Source organism: Silene latifolia, chromosome 1 (assembly GCF_048544455.1).
Source record: "Silene latifolia isolate original U9 population chromosome 1, ASM4854445v1, whole genome shotgun sequence".
Taxonomy (NCBI): domain Eukaryota; kingdom Viridiplantae; phylum Streptophyta; class Magnoliopsida; order Caryophyllales; family Caryophyllaceae; genus Silene; species Silene latifolia.
The window spans coordinates 11721924-11739080 of record NC_133526.1 but is presented as its reverse complement, the minus strand read 5'-3'; the positions used below and the strand labels follow the sequence as shown (position 1 = coordinate 11739080).

Below are 17157 nucleotides of genomic sequence, written 5' to 3'. Positions count from 1 at the left end.
GGCGGTCTTTGATGAAGGGTAGTATTTGGCCATGAATGCTTTAGCCAAGGCATCCCATGTCGTGAAAGTATCCGGTGGGTGAATGTTCAACCATCGGTCTGCCTTGCCCGTTAAAGAAAACGGAAACAACATCATTCTCAAAGTGTCTTCGGACACCCCATTCTTCTTCATCATTGAAACTTTCCTTTTAAACTTCCGGAGGTGAGCATGGGCATCCTCTTCAATATGTCCTCCAAACAAGTCCTTCTCAACTAACCCGACTTGGGCGGGATGTATTTCAAAGTTGTTTGGGGTCAAGGTGCCAAAATTGATGGGTTTGAATGAATCATTATGGTTGGGCCGGTTATGATCTCTAAGAGCCATTTGTGGTGGAGGATTTTGCATGTGATGTGGTGGCGATTGAGGTGGGCTATTTGGAATAGGTAAGTTATAAAAGGGGTTTTCTATTAAAGTCTCAATTGTGATATTTGGTTGGATTGTGGTTGTGGTATTAAAATTTTGTGGGATGTGTGAGTTGGGTTGGTCAAAGGTTGCTTGAGGGGAATTATTCCTTACTCTCTCAAGAGTCCTTGTCCTCAAGGTTCTAAAAAGCCTTTCGGGGTCGGAGTTGAAGAGAAGAGCTTGGTGATGGTTCCTTCTAGGCATACACTTGACAAATCGTAAGTCTCCTAGTGTTTTTACACACTAGGGGAAGGCAAGAAATCACACACTCTACAAAGAACACGCAACTACTAAAACAAGCTAACAAATTGAGATAAGATTAAAGCAAAGACTCTAAATAAAACTAAGCATAACCTAACGTCATCCCCGGCAACGGCGCCATTTGATGGTTAAGCTTTCAACGGTAGGGTCAACACACTTACCACCAACAAGAATAACCCAATTTAGTCGTAAATCGGGGTCGAACACAAAGACGGCGGGGGTTTCTACTTAGTCTAATTAAGAGTCAAGTCTAGTCAAAAACAAAGAAAAAGGGTTTTGATTTAACTACTTGATGCAACTAAACAAAGTATTATGAAGTATGTGTTCGATTGATTAAAAGTCTAGGGTCTTCGGGGTTACCTAAATGAACTATGGGCGACAAGTCGATTAAAATAGTCTAAGGTGAGGGTTTGTCCTAGAGGCGGTTACCAACTTTCATTGAGCAACAACTATTTCAAAACATGCAACAAGACCACAAACAAACTTTCATTCAAAGGAGGAATTAAGCTACTAAGACAAAAGACACAAGCTTTCACTCACACAATTCGTCAAACACCTTGTATGCAATGCTAAGAAAGACAAATTCCTACACCAAAGACTCAAAACTATCAACTAATCATGCCCACTAATCCTATTTAGGCCCCCCCTAAACCCTAGAAGGGTAACTACTCACTCATGTTGGAATTAATCATGCTAATAAGAGAAGAAGAACAAACAACATAAAGAGAAGACATGGAAATGATTATAGCAATTATAAGAGACAAAACAAAATGTAAACAATTGATTAATAAGTGAATAAGAGAAGAGATATACCAACAAAGTAAAGATTATTGCTTTGATTGAATAATATGAAGGAAAACCTCCAAAAATCTCCCAATACAATTTTCAAAAACCAAGTGTAAACTATTGATTCTCACTAATACTAACTAATTTTACTGAGTAATTAATAATTATTAAGGAAAGATTACAATGAATATGGAAAGTTTTCAGATCTAGGGTTGTGTGTACAAGAGGTTTAAGGGAGGGGTATTTATAGGCTCTTATAAGATTAAGAAGAAAAGAGGAGAAAAGCCCAATTTCGTCAGCTGCTGCGTCCAGCCGGTGGACCGGCTGCCGGCACGCCTACCGGCAGGGCTGTCAAAATAACTTCAATTTGATATTTTAGCTGGCAAGTGTGTTCTGCCGGTGGACCGGCTGCCGGCCTGCCGGCAGAACACTACCTTCAGTATCTCCAAATCCTTGATGAGTTGCGTCCTACCGGTGGACCGGCTACCGGTGCTCCTACCGGTAGCGAGGTCAAAACTCTATTTCTCCTTCAATTCAATTTAACTCTTCCTGTTGTGTTCTACCGGTGGGCTGGCTGCCGGCAGAACACAACACTCAGGTGATTTCTTCAAGTTCTTTCCCAAGGCTGGGGGTGTGTTCTGTCGGTGGGCCGGCTGTCGGCCTGCCGGCAGAACACGGCGTTCAGCATTTTTCACCTCTTCTTCATGTAAAGGCATTGAGATGCCTTTCTTGCCCCAATTCCTCTATACTCGACTCGGTTCCTGCAAAAGGATACACAAAATCACAAGTACGGGGATTGGGCACAAAATGCAAGGAAAGGCACACTAAACCGATTCGATATGAGTCGGAATGCGTAAAAGAAAGAGGGAAATTCGCCACAAATAAATCCTATATCGATCATATTTAATTATTTTTTTTGTGTAATGTTTCTATTGGTTAATAATAATTCAATTATATTAATTACTTGATTATCTAACTAAAAGTAATCTCTAAATACCATGTGTTACATACTTATAAAATACAAACAAAATAACAAATATTAGTTGCAAACACTAAAAATAAATTAATACAAACTTTTTATTTTCCTCTCATAAATTTGGTATCTATCTACCTATTCATTTAATTTTTATTTATTCTATTTAATAGATGGTCTTTTGAGTTTTCCTCACAATTATTATACTTTGTATTTATTTCACCATAATTTTTTTTTATCTCCCCTTAGTTCACAAAACATTCTTCTTCTCTCAAATAAATTCTTGAAATTAATTAGATAATTAATTACAAAAAATTTCTTATATAAATATTACAACAATCCTATTTTTCATTTCCATCCAAAAAGTTGGTGGGTAAAGTATGCATATATAACCAAATGAATATTTAACTTTTTTATTCTTATTATGTTTTGAATTAATTAATAGTTAGAATCATATTTAATTATTATTGTTGTGTTTGTATTAAAATTGCAGGAGGATGTCATACTCGCATATCAAAAACATTGCATGAAATCTGGAAATAATGGTTATAGAACTTCTTTGCAATTATCTTTTGACTTGAATATATTTTTCATTTTTATTGAGTTTTCCTTTTTATTATTATTATGGTGTATGCGCAATATCAAATTTTAGTATGAATATCTAATTATTGGTGACATGTTACATTATATATTCCAACCCTTGGAATATTAATTGACAAATTTGATAAATTGTACTAAATTGTCTTACACCTTTTCATGCACTTTATTACTTTTCCGTGTACTCTTCAACCTATATTTTGTCAATCAGGTTATAAATCAAATATCTTAGTCAACAAACAGATTATAAATCAAATGTCTTAATGGAGTGTTGAAGTTTTATGTTCCAAGGATATAAATTGGATCTTTTAATGTGGATCAAGGTAAATATTTTGCATGGTTTTTGATTGGAATCCGATGATCATTCTCCAATTCATTGTTTCAACTTTGAATGTTTTCAAGCCTTTAAATCATTTTTTGTTTTCCATCAAATGTTTTCTTCTAGCACTCCCAATATTTTTTCGAGAAATGTTTTTATTGTAATGATTTGTATATATTTTTCTTTTCTCATAATCAATGTTAAGAATATTTTTTAATTATCACCCCACTTCTCTTTTTTTGTCGTATATTATCACTCTTTTTTCTTTAATTTCTACTTTGGGACGTGTTTTTTACCAAATGCTTCTTATAACTTTTTTAAAAATTACAAAATAAATGTCATCGTTTAAGAGTAAAATTCTCACATTACTCCACCAATTGCAATTTTTTTCCTAATCTTAATTATTGCGCACAAGCAAATGAGGTGATAATTAAAAAAATGGAAGTATGATAATGCAAATTGTGCATCCTTATTTATTTGTAATTCATTGGGATAGGCGTTAAAACTTCTCACATAAAAGTTCACCAATAACAAGAGATATAGAGATGACTCTAATTGACAAGAGATATAAAAATGAAATTAGAATGATGTCATTGTTGAACAGACACATTTTCTCGTGTATCCTCCCAAAAATTGCTCACATAAAATTTATTTTAAAAAATATTGAATGCGTATTTATTCTAAAATTTTATTTGTATAAGTCACATGTCATCAACTCCTTGCTAATAATTTAAGTATATCGCTTAGGTCTTTCGTTATACAAAAATCATTTCAATAATATTTTTCCCAATACGTTGGAAATCAATTGAATTTATAAGGACGATGTTGCAAGACCGACAAATCGACAAGAATTATAAATGTATTATTTGCTGAAAAAGTTTAACAAACTCCTTTGCATTTAAGAAAATAAACTTGTAATTTTAGTCTAATTAGTAAGATAAACATAAGTTGTATTTTAACAGTACGCTTTCTACGCATTATTCATATCGTCTCTAATTGACTAAAGACAGTATGTAAAATTCAGTTATAAAATATCATTATTATCCATTCATTTATATATTTTACATTTCTTTTTTCATTAGAATACATTAGGTAATAAGGAATAGAATTATATGTTCAAGTGTCCAACCTTTTGTTTCTTTGCCGGATAAAAATGGGACCAAGGTTCTTAGAACGCACCAAAACAACAATAAAAACAATATATCAAGTACTAGAATACTAAAAGCCGTCAATGTTGAGTGAACTGAATAACCACTGTGACAAAGTCAAGCGCCCTCGAAATCCAGAGACAATCTAAACACCGTAAAAAAAAGCAGGGAACAAAAACAGAAAGGGGGCCGACAGTGATTAACACAACAAGACAACAATCAGTAAAAAGACGAAGACAATGAGGACCGTAGCAAAATAAGAGTAGTTTGCATACTTAATATTCCACTGTTTGAATGCAATTTTACGTTTTTCCATAATTTGTGTTGACTTTTGATTCTAGGCTTTGAGAATAAGTTGTTTAAAGTGTTCTGATGAAACACAAGACAATACCATTTCCCATTTAATCTATATGCAATACCAGCCTTCAAAATTAGAGAATGGACATTCGTATGTTCTTTAAAATGAGGGATTCATGGGTTTTGATGTCATTGTTCAATAAAGAGTTCGTGATTTCCAACAAGTTCCAACTATTCTAATATAATAAATTTTTAAACTCCCTTAGATATAATATATCTTATCCTCGGGACTTGTGGCAGGACCTTCTTTATTGCCTTGCTTAGGTATCCTACCAACATATCTCCAAGATAATAAGCAAGAAGACAAACAAGCCGAATAACGCATTCATGAACGATACCGCAAAAATAAAAGAACAAAAACAATAAAACCTGTGATTTTCACGGGTCACAAAACTAGTTTACTAATAACATATCTTTTAGCTGCAAATTTTTATCATAAAAAGTCAAAGAATTTTAATAAATATTTACTTATATCATATTTTTTAGCCGCAACTTCTTATCATAAAAAGTCAATAAATTTTTATCAATAAGTTCTTTAAAAAAAGAATTTCCTCCTTATCCTAAAAAGATCGGAGATAAATTTTTGCAGAATGTGAAATATTAAATATAAATATTTAAAAACAAAAGATTATATCCATTTATAACTTATCATGTCCACATTTATAGTATATGCTAAAAATACCAAGCACTATTCCAGGAAATATGTTTTTTTTTTTTTTTTTTGGTGTTGACCAGGAGTATCCCCTACCGACAGCTGAGGCAATCTCATTGGGGGTACTGAAGGCAATTTAATGGGTTGACCCCTCCCAAGTTTGGCCTTTTCATTCGCAAGAGTCAGGAATCGAACTCCTGACCACTTGTTTAAGAGATGAGAGCCCTTACTACTCATACCAGCTAACTTTGGTAATAATCTATCTATATATATATATATATAAGAGAGTTTTTTCGAGCGATCTGAGAGCGTCCACATCATCAAAAATCAATTTAGGAAAGTATAGTTTTTGATGCAAAAAATAAAGTGGAAAATATTTTAATTATTATAATATGTATATTTCCTAAATTATATTCAAGTGAAAATGTTATCATTAGAGTATAAATTTCATATTATTTGCACATATTAAAGATGGCGTACTTCTTAATACGTAAAATTGTGTACTTTTTAATATGTTTTGTCCCACATTGGAAAATAAGTAGGTGTGGTGAGTATACTACATATAAATAGTAGAATTGTCCAACATCGAAAGATTAGTATAAGGTGATGTGATCCTATGATTATAAATAGGATGCATATTTGGAACTTATGCACCCACCCAAAATTTGTTGAGTCTCATAAATATTGTTTTAAAGAGTTCTTAAGACTTTCTATCATTATCTACGATATGATATAAAAAATAAAGTGGAAATCGTTGGGAACTACCCGGGAAAGAGTTAAGAACATGAACAAGAAAAAGGTTTTACTAATGGTAGTCTCCTGACACAATACAAAACTAAAGATTTTACTAATGGTTGTCTTCTGAATGCAGTAATAGAGCGTTAATGAGTCGTTATATGTACGATGTAGAGATCTATATCTAATGATCGAGACTAAGTAGTTTTACCTTCAAAGAAAAATAATATGTATACAATAGTGAGTTTTTAAGAAGAGCAGTAGGTCTTCCTTGCGACGGGTCGGATCTTGCGACGGGTATTTTGTGAGTGGAGATGGGTAGAGGGGACAAGGTGGACACCCACCCCATGTGCTCCTTCTCTCACCCTTATGGGTTTTTTGTGAGACAATATGGTACCCGTCACAAGTTTGTGACGGATACCCTCCGTCATAAGGGAGAATTTGTGTAAGAAGAGATATATATTTCTTGGTATGTTATATCTTTCACATTGAAAAATAATGTAAGCATTATGAACATACTACGTCTAAATAATTAAATTATGTATCTCACATTGAAATAATAGTATACGGTAGGGTGATTCTATAAATATAAATAGGAGGCATCCTTGAAACTTAGGTATTAATCCAAAATTTTTTGATATAAAAGATATAGACTTTTTAGTATGTTATATGTCTCACATTGAAAAATAATGTAGGTGTTGTGAATATATTATGTATAAATAATAGAAATGTCCCATATATGTACATTTTTTATCTTATATTAAAGTGATGTTTATAATTCTGATATAAAAACTTTATATTTCATTTGGAAAAAAAAGTATCGTATGAAAATTATATAATTAGATTGTGACAAAAAAATGCTATCATTACTCATTAGAGTGTATATTGTATTGTATTGTATTTTCTCATTATTAAATCGGGTTGATGTCAAAGTAGGTGCAAAAAAAAAATGGTGTACTTAGTATGTTATTTGTCCTACATTGAAAAGTAACGTAAGTGTGGTAAATATACAATGTATAAATATTAGAATTGTCCCACATCGGAAGATTACCATAAGGCATGGTGATCTTATGATTATAAATAGAAGTCATAACCCAAAATCTTTTGATTTCCTTAAGTATTGTCAGAGATAACTCTTAAAAGAGTTTGTATTACTGTCTCTACAATAATGATTTTTAACCTAAGTTAATGTTTGGAAAATCTTTTAGTTATTATAATATATACTATGTATTTCTTATTTTATATTCAAGTGATGTTTCTAATTTTTATATAAAAACTTTTAAAATTCATTTGACAAAATAATGTCGGTAAAAAAATTATGAAAATAATATTATTAGATTCATGGTAAAAAAATGTTATCATTAGAGTATATAGATTTCATATAATTTGCACATATTAAAGATGTGTATTTCATAGTATGTTATATCTCCCACATTGAAAAATAATATAGGTGTGATAAATATACTACATATAAAAAATAGAATTTTCCCACATCGAAATATAGCATAAGGTGGGTGATTCTATGAGCATCCTTGGAACTTAGGCATGAACAACCCAAAATCTTTTGAGTCGCTTAAGTATTGTCTTGGAGAGCTCTTAAAAGTTTATATCATTATATTTTCACCTATAGATTTTATATGTCCCATATTGAAAAATAATGTAGGTGTGGTAAATATACTATGTTTAAATAGTATAATTAGAATTGTGTTAAAAAATATTCTATCATTAGAGTATAGGTCCTTATCATTTGCACATATTTTAATTATGATAAAAAAAAATAGAAAACAAACGTCCATGGTAGCATGTGTAATCTATCAAAGTTCAAGGTTAGCATGAGAAATTTCCAATATTATAATGATATAGTTAATTAAATTTGCATTTAGAAGAGAGATATTTGTACCAATAAAACAATAAACAGGGTATTATTTTTTAATTGTTATTTTATTGCCACGCCATCAAACTTAACGTCCATTTAACAACCTTTACATTAGGGGGTACCATGGGCAAAAAAATGGAACCTCAAAGATACCATAGGCAGATTTTTAAAAGTAGGGGTAACATGGAAAATCTAACAAAATTAAGGGGTACCACGGAAAATTTCCGTATCTCAATTATATTAAATTTTTTTTTGAAGAAAAACAACATACAAATATTAATGGAGAGTACGTGATCATATTATTAAATTTAAATATAACTATTAGATATAATGAGTAGCAATTGTCTGTATTCGGTATTCGAGATCTGGTTGGATGTCGAACTAACTGCAAAAAAGATGGTGTAATTCTGAGTATGTTATTTGTCCCACATTGAAAAATAATACAGGTTTGATAAATATATATTACGTATAAATATTAGAATTGTCCCACATCAGAAAAAAAATCCAATTTTTGTAAATATATTACTTATAAATAGTAGAATTGTCCCAAATCGAAAGATTAGTATAAGATGGGTGATTATATGATTATAAATAAGAGTTAAACCACGTATATATTAATCTTTTATTTTTTTTGAAAGAGATATTTTAATAATATGTAAACAAATCATTAGATATATAATGTAAACATTAAACGCTTATAACGTTTTTTTTTTTTGCATTATAAATAAGCTAATTACCCGTTACAACGCACGGACATTCAAACTAGTACGGTAGTAAAACCCAAAAGAAAATAAAAATTGGCAGGCCTCAATCTAACCCTTGCATACGCCAGTAAAACCATCTTTCTAGTTCTAACTTCTAGGTCTAATTCTTGAACAAAACTGAAAAAGAGTCGACTAGGGTTTTGGTATGGTTTAAGAGTGTAGACCTCATTTTACTAAACACCACACTATAATCCCCAACTTCGTCATCAATGGCGTCTCACCGCAACCCCCTTGAAACCCAACTCGACATTGACGACGACGACCTCGATATTGATGAAGACAATGGAACTTGGGATGACTGGAACGCTGATGAAGCTGAACTAAGCGCTGATGATAGTGATTCCCACTTCAAGTGTTTGTTCTGCGAATTCAATTTCTCATCTTTTGACACTTTTCTTCATCATTGTTGCTCTACTCACTTTTTTGATTTTACCCTCTTGAAGAAAAGCTTCAGTTTGGATTTCTATGGCTGTTTCAAGCTTGTCAATTACATTAGAGCTATGGTATGTACATTTGTATTTATTTCTCTTGCTTTAAGATTCCGTCTCAATTATTTGTTTACCTTTGATTAACATACGCCTATCAAAGAAAAACAATTGATTGGGACAGAGGAAATAATTGATTTTTGTGGAGATAGCTTGTCTATGAGTGAGTTCATGATTAAGGATGCGTACATCTGTACTTCCTCGAACTGCGAATTTGGGCGCTCCCACTTGGTAATTGTAGTTGTAGGTGGTAATCTTCCTCGAACTGTGAATTTGGGCGCTCCCACTTGGTAATTGTAGTTGTAGGTGGTAATCTTCCTCGAACTGCGAAATTGGGCGCTCCCACTTGGTAATTGTAGTTGTAGGTGGTAATATTCCTTGAACGGTGAATTTGGGCGCTCCCACTTGGTAATTGTAGTTGTAGGTGGTAATTAGTTTCGGTTAAAATGGTGAATTGGGTTGTGATTGATTTTTTGATGTGAGTATATGGCTTAGGTTAGCTTTAATTGGAATTGTTATAGTGGTGGAGGCTAGCAAAAGCTTAGTCACAAAGTTTGTAAGAGAATAATCAGACTACTGCAGAGAAGTTAGAATTCGGGCAATCTAGAGTATATGCTTTAAAAACTCAAACAAGTCATACAACTGCCTCATTCTTTAATATACACCTCATTTGATGACAACAATAATAACTACGTTCTATCTTTCGACAGTTTTGCACATGACCAATTGCTATTAAAACTAGTAAAAGGAAGGAATTGTACTAGAAAGACGATAAATGCCAACTTAGTTTATGACTTTTCCCCAACCCATGAACTATGAAGTTATCTGTTTGCTATGATTAAATTGTTGTGTTTCTATGCTTTTGTTGGGTATTTCAAAGTTTTTACTAATCTAATGAGGGTCACTGTGACAATAATGCGTAAAGGTGGCACAAAACACTTGTTGGAGTTGTGGCCAACGGTGCAAATCTAATCAAGAGTTACTGAATCATCTGCATGAAACAAGTATTTCGGAGGGTCTGAAGCTTTTGTGGGATGATGATAAGTACTTAAAACCATATATGGATGGGGATTCATTGTTGTTTAACTTTGATCAAGATGAAGATCTGGAAGAAGATGAGTGCATGCCATCTGTTGATGAGGAGGAATTTGTGAAGATTTTCGGAGATGCACATATAACAGACCTCGATGATGAAATGGTGGTAGATTCAGAGGCTCGCCCATCTTCTGTTTCAGGGAAAGAACTAGATTCTACTTCAAAGGCCTGTCCACATGTTGCTTGTTCCTCTGCAAAAGGAATGTCGAATGGTGTGGGTGAAAATGTTGGTTTGTCAGATAGAAAGCAAAAGAATTTTTCTCTAAGAGCTTCTCTTGCAGCATCAGAGATCAAGAAAGTTAATGACGGCTATTTTGGATCATATAGCTCCTTTGGCATTCATAGAGAGATGTTAAGTGACAAGGTCATTAACAAAATTACTTTTGCAAACTTGTGTGTTCTGCATTTCCTTACTGTTATTGATGACTTTCATCTTATAGTGCAGGTTAGAACAGATGCTTATCAGCAAGCTATCATGAAAAATCCCTCTCTTATGAACGGTGCTGCAGTATTAGATGTTGGCTGTGGAACTGGTATACTTAGGTGAGACTTCTCTTCATGCACGCATACTAAGTATCTATTCAAATTTCTATGTATGTTTGCCTTTAGTTCAACATTGTGTGCTATAATTTTCTGGAGCTTAGGCGACTGTAATTTGTCATGTGCCTGTTGTTGGTTCCCTGTTTATTTCGCTCAGTTTTTTCTTTTTTAAATTACTAGCAGACCCGTAGGCAGAGTCGTTTGTTAGTGAAGAAAGAAGTTTCATTCGCGAATACAGAGTATCAATTTCTCAAAATATTTTAGATGTTGCTCGGTCACATGGGTCCTTCACAATTCACATATAACGTACTCCGAGTTATTATACTTTTGATGGTAAATTTTAATGAAACAAATTTTACTTAGTGATATTAGATTGATCAGTATGAACATAGTACTATCTTTATGGAATTTAAACAAAGTTTTGTGTTGGCTCTTGGAGTCTTGACTCTTGAGTGTCTTTGATCAATTGATTGTTGTTTTTAATCAGCTTTGTCTCCTGTCTTGCTTGGCAAATTTCTGATTCTAAATCTGAGGGTGGAAAATTAATGGAGGAAAACTATAGAAACTAATAGGAACTTGTCAGGTTCTTTTAAATGACACTCCTTTCGATTCTTTAGAAATGCCCCATATTCCATTTTTGGCCTATTCTTTAGAATTGCCCCATTTCCATTCCATACTAGTGCTTGTTTGCATGTTAGTCTCTTTTGATTCCCAAAATAGGTGATTGTTGTATAAAAAAGTACTCCCTAGTCCCTCCAATCCAATCCAAAGGTAACATGCCTCTTTGCATAGGTTTTAAGTTGGAACCTTTTGGTGGGGGTAGTATTGGCAAAGCATGAGACTACTATGTGAGAGAAAGTGATGTTGTGTATATTCAACGAATGGCATTTCCTGTAAATATGGGTGCATTATCAGGACAATGTTGACATTTTTTTCCCGTTTTAGGAATGGGTAGATTGGATTGGATTGGATTGTTCGAATAAGGAAGGTATTACCTTTGGATTGGATTGGAGAGAGTATTTTAAGAATACGAGTTTGTTTGAAAACCATTGCGCCTCCCACACATGAGGCACACACATTTATTTTACACCTTGTGGCCCGTCACAAAATACCCTGATCGCCAGGGTGTGCCTTTTATAACTAATGTTTCTAAGTTCCCGCGATCGACCTAACTATCAAAGACCTTCCTTGCTCTCTATCTAATGGGAATGAAGGATTTGCCTATGAGTGTAAGGCATCATTCCTTACACATTAAATAGATGTTTTTACAGAGGAGTTTTAGCCTAATGGTTAAGACTGATGTCATGTCGACAATAAGGTTTGAATCCTCCTCCACTTTACATATTGTACCGCCATTCCGGCCTTGTGGCTCCACCTTATAGATGTTTTTACAGAGAAGTGTTGTTGCTATTTAGGATTTTTCTTTACTTTGAGGTTCTTGTTTAATTTTTCTCTATTTCAGCTTGTTTGCGGCCAAGGCAGGGGCATCGAGGGTTATTGCAGTTGATGCAAGTGAGAAGATGGCTGCAGTGGCTACCAAGGTACAGCATACCGAACTTTTATGTTTCAGAAATCTGAGCTTTAACTTGCATTATTGGGTTGAGTTCACATAATTGTTTCTAATTATTTGGGTGTACTTAATAGATTGCAAAAGACAATGGGCTCTTACGCAGTGAGAATATTAGCTCAGGTAACGGGCAATGTACTGGTGTAATTGAAGTTGTCCATGGTATGATTGAGGACCTTGACAAGTCCATATCAATTGAACCTCACAGCATTGATGTATTGGTGAGTGAATGGATGGGATATTGTTTGCTTTATGAAACAATGCTCAGCTCCGTTCTCTATGCACGAGATAGATGGCTGAAGCCTGGAGGTGCCATTCTGCCAGATACTGCAACAATGGTGAGTTACTGTTATCTCCCTCTCTTCTGTCTATAGGTTTTCGAAGGTGAGGTAATTGAAATTTAAATGAGATACACCAACTGCACATATATACCCTCCCTACTTCACATACTTAAATGATTTTTATTACGCTCCCAAACTTTCATTCCTTTTTTTCGGTGGGTTCACCCAAACTTTCATTCTTAGTAGTGTGATGTTATATTTCTATTGTTACTTTGTGCAAGTCATCCTCACATTTCGAAGCACTTCTATCTTCATTGTCGTTCATCATATATGTACAACTATTATGAAAAGATTTTTCGCTAGGAATTCAATGATCCAAGTTTCATTATTTTAACCTAAAAAATTAAGCTTCATAAGATTTTTCAAATTACATTTCTGTCAAATTTAAGTCTAACCTTCCTTCTCTGAAATTAAAAACATTATTGGTAAAAATAAACAAGAAAATATTTTCTTTTATTGTTAGATTGTTAAAATTTGATATATTGTGTTTCATATGAGAGACGTGGTTGTTGATCCAACATTTTTTTTCTTTTGTACTACAATATATGTACTTCATCCTAAAATTTTGGGTTCTAGAAACATGTGCTATCTGTCATGATTATAGACATTTGAGGTTTTGATTTCTGAGAGTTTATAAACATTGAGACTCATAACTCATTTCAATTTAGTTTCATCTAGCTCATGATACCTGCTGAAAATTATTTTCTTTTTCATGAGTGCACCACTTTTATTTTCTTGTAAATGATCACTTCTTTTATTTTATGTTATTATTTTTTGTTTTAATGAAGGTTACTACATTTACTGATGTTGCAAGGCCTTATCTTGTTTGTCAATGTTCAGTTTGTTGCAGGTTTTGGAAGAGGTTGTACGAGTCTTCCCTTTTGGGAAAACGTGTATGGTTTCAATATGTCTTCTATTGGCGAGGAACTCGTAAAAGATGCTGCTGAGTTTCCCATCATTGATGTTGTTGACAGTAATGATATAGTCACCGAAACTGCTGTGCTTCAGGTGTGCATGTCTTCTACTCTTCTCTTCTTATTCCCTGCTCAACATTGATTGAGGTTTCACATTTTCAGTTCAATTTTCACTTAATGGATAGCCATGAAAGCCAATGAGCCAAATACTCTCTCCCTACAAATCCAAGTTCCCCAAATTTTCAAAATCCGTGTTACCAAAAAAGTGGGACTGTGGTACTTGGATTTGGGGAGTATCTCGCTTCCATGATCAATTGAAGACCCTCCAATAAAACAGATAGCCTGACTTAGCACTCCAAATTTCATAAATGGTGGGATCATGATACAGAAAAACAACTCTATACTCCAACTTCAAAGAAATGGGTCTATAATTAGAGAAAACTAAACAACCCGATGATGACCTAGCTCCAACTTCAGTGCACGATAAGAAAGGCCAGGGTTGTGAGAATCAGGATTTTATTTTAAATCAATAGAAGGGTTAGGATCATTGAATTGTAAGATTCTACAAACTAATTGAAGATATAATTCTATTGTTAAAATACGTTGATAAAAAACTTATATTTAAAAATCATATCTCTACAAGCATCTAAATAAAGAAAATTGCTCTGTAATATCTCACTTTCTATAAACGTATAGCAATCTATTTATAGTTGAAAAAGAACATTATATTTGGCCTGATGAAATTGGATTGTTGGGTCGTACGACCGATCGTGTTAGGATTCTATTATCCAATTTTCTTAAATAAATTGGATTGTAAGGTCCTTCACATTAAAGATCTCTACCTAAGATTGGAATTGGTCATGATGTTTTAGATCATAGGATGGTAACTGGTAAGATTCGAATCGGGATTCTTATAACAATGAGAAGGTGGCATTGACCTGGTCAAATCCCGACACAGTATGAGTGTATGACCCAGTCCGCTTTAACCCGAGACTGACCTTACTGCCAACCCAACTTTACATTGCTGCTATATTTTAATTCATTAGTTGGTGCTGTTCAGCTAGAGGTTTCCTGATCTCGTAATACTTTGTTTCAGAACTTTGACCTGGCGACAATGAAAGCAGAGATGATGGATTTTACTTCGTCCATTGAATTGCAATTAAAGTCAGATGGCACTGCAAAATCGAGCTGGTGTTACGGGGTTGTCATATGGTTTGATACTGGTTTTACAAGGAGGGTCTGCAAAGAAGTGCCCGCAAACTTGTCCACATCTCCCTATATACCAAAGACACATTGGTCTCAGACCATTTTGACTTTTAAGGAACCCATTCTATTATCCTCAGAAAAAGCTAATGCTGAGACTTCTGGTTTGGTTGGAACCGATTCCTGCCCAGCTTCAAAGATCCAATTACGCATCAGTATTGTGCGAGCACCTGAGCACCGTGCTATTGACATATCACTAGAGACTTGGGGAATGACACATGATGGTCAAAGTCGAGCATGGCCTGTGCAGCTCTTTAACCTCTTGTGAGCAATGTGTTTAGACCTGACAAATTGGTCATTCGGTCGAGCACGGTTTGTGTGATTTTAGATATATTTTTTGCATTTTTGGTCAAATCAATTCGAACATTTTAAGTACCGGCAGTTGTAGTGTGACTAGTTGGAATTTGGATCATATGAATCTGAGTCTGCATTTTTTACTCTTTGCTTCACGTTCATTGCTCTCTGAGTTTGGCTTTCGAAATTTTGTCTAAATTTAGTAATTCTGAGGTTGAGGTTTAGCCTTCTGGTGTTGTGGAGTTGTCATTTTACAAACTAACAAGCTGAGGTTCAAATTCCGGTTCGCCCAGTAAAATGCACTCCTAAATTCCAGTCTGCCTAGTAAAATGCACTCCGAACTGTATCTCGTTGTGTTTCCAATTTACAATTTTGAACTTTATTGTGTATATTTTTGTAGTACTTTATTAGTGTTTTTTTTTTTCGAATTTTCTAACATGTGCCCTCTAATAAGTTAATTAGAGAAAGTTTGTTGAGAATATTTCACTAATTATTTTCAATCACTCAACTTTATTTCCTTCGACTTCGTTCCAAAAATAATACCGTAAATAGATAATATTGATATTAATCGGGACCGAGAGAGTAGGTGATTTTAGATCACACAAGTCACAAAGATTCACAAATTCTCATTATAGACGGATACTATTCGTCTATACGTATAGACGGATACCATTTTCCCTCACAAAATACCCATTTGCCATAAAGTGGGAAGCACATGGAGGTGCCCCACCTTGTCCCCCTTACCCATTTTATTAGAGGTCTTTACCCGTCTGTTCGTCCACCCGTCTATACCAATACCTATTGTAAAAGATTACCGCATAAAAACAATCACAAACTTTTTTATCTTGAACTTTGGCTCTGTTTGGTAATCAGCAGATTGATATTAGCAGAAGCAGATTGGTCAAGCAGATTATAAATGACAGATTGGATTAATAGGTTTGACTAGTATATTTCAATTAGCAGATTTAGTAGAAGTGTTTGGTAATTAGTAGATTTTGGTTAATAGATTGTTGTATCTATGTGTAGATTGTTGACGGATTCATATTTCACAATCTACTAATGTGAATATCTTTGGGTAGAAAAAGATATTGGAAACGATGAGATTGAGCTCTAATCTACTCTTTCAATATGCCATTTACCAAACACTCAAAATAGTAGATTGGTGAGTCAAACATGCTAAAAGCCTTGAATATGCTGAAAATTTCCCAATCCGTCGTTTACCAAACACCCCCTTTATCTTAATCTAGTGTGAAATCGTTCTAAGTTAGAGCGTTGTTGAGGGAGAAAAAAGATTACGCAGTTGATGTATTATCTTAAACTTTTTTAGTTATTGAGCATACATGCATTTTTTTTTAGCATACTTGAATTTATATGTATAGTTTTTAAGCAATATTGTATATTTTTAGTTTAATGTTTAAGGTGAACGTGCTCAAAAACTTTATACTAAAACTCTTATAATATTTTAAAGCAAAACTCAAAAATTTTAGAATAGAACTCAGAAAGTACACAATTAAATGTACTACGGCTCTGTTTGGTAAAAACTGATGAAAAAGGTCACTAAACGAAATGATACCGAAACCGAAAAGGTTTAAATTTAAGAATCGATAAGGAATCGATTTTTATTAAAACTGTTTGGCAAACTAACTGAAAAGGTAGTTGATACTTGATATGTGGTCAAAAGACGTAACATGACATGGTTTAATATTATTATCATTTATGTTAAGGGGTAAAAATGGTATGTAAAATATA

The 17157-nt window shown here is 33.7% G+C and overlaps 1 protein-coding gene across 1 annotated transcript; it reads left to right on the top strand.

Moving 5' to 3' along the window:
* Positions 1–9007: 9007 nt before the first annotated feature.
* LOC141598734 (putative protein arginine N-methyltransferase 3) lies at positions 9008–15569 on the top strand. The gene is made up of 7 exons (XM_074418482.1): positions 9008–9412; positions 10320–10853; positions 10935–11032; positions 12492–12570; positions 12674–12934; positions 13778–13945; positions 14948–15569. The coding sequence occupies exons 1-7, from the start codon at positions 9119–9121 to the stop codon at positions 15380–15382; spliced, it is 1869 nt and encodes a 622-aa protein (XP_074274583.1). The 5' UTR covers positions 9008–9118; the 3' UTR covers positions 15383–15569.
* Positions 15570–17157: the final 1588 nt, after the last annotated feature.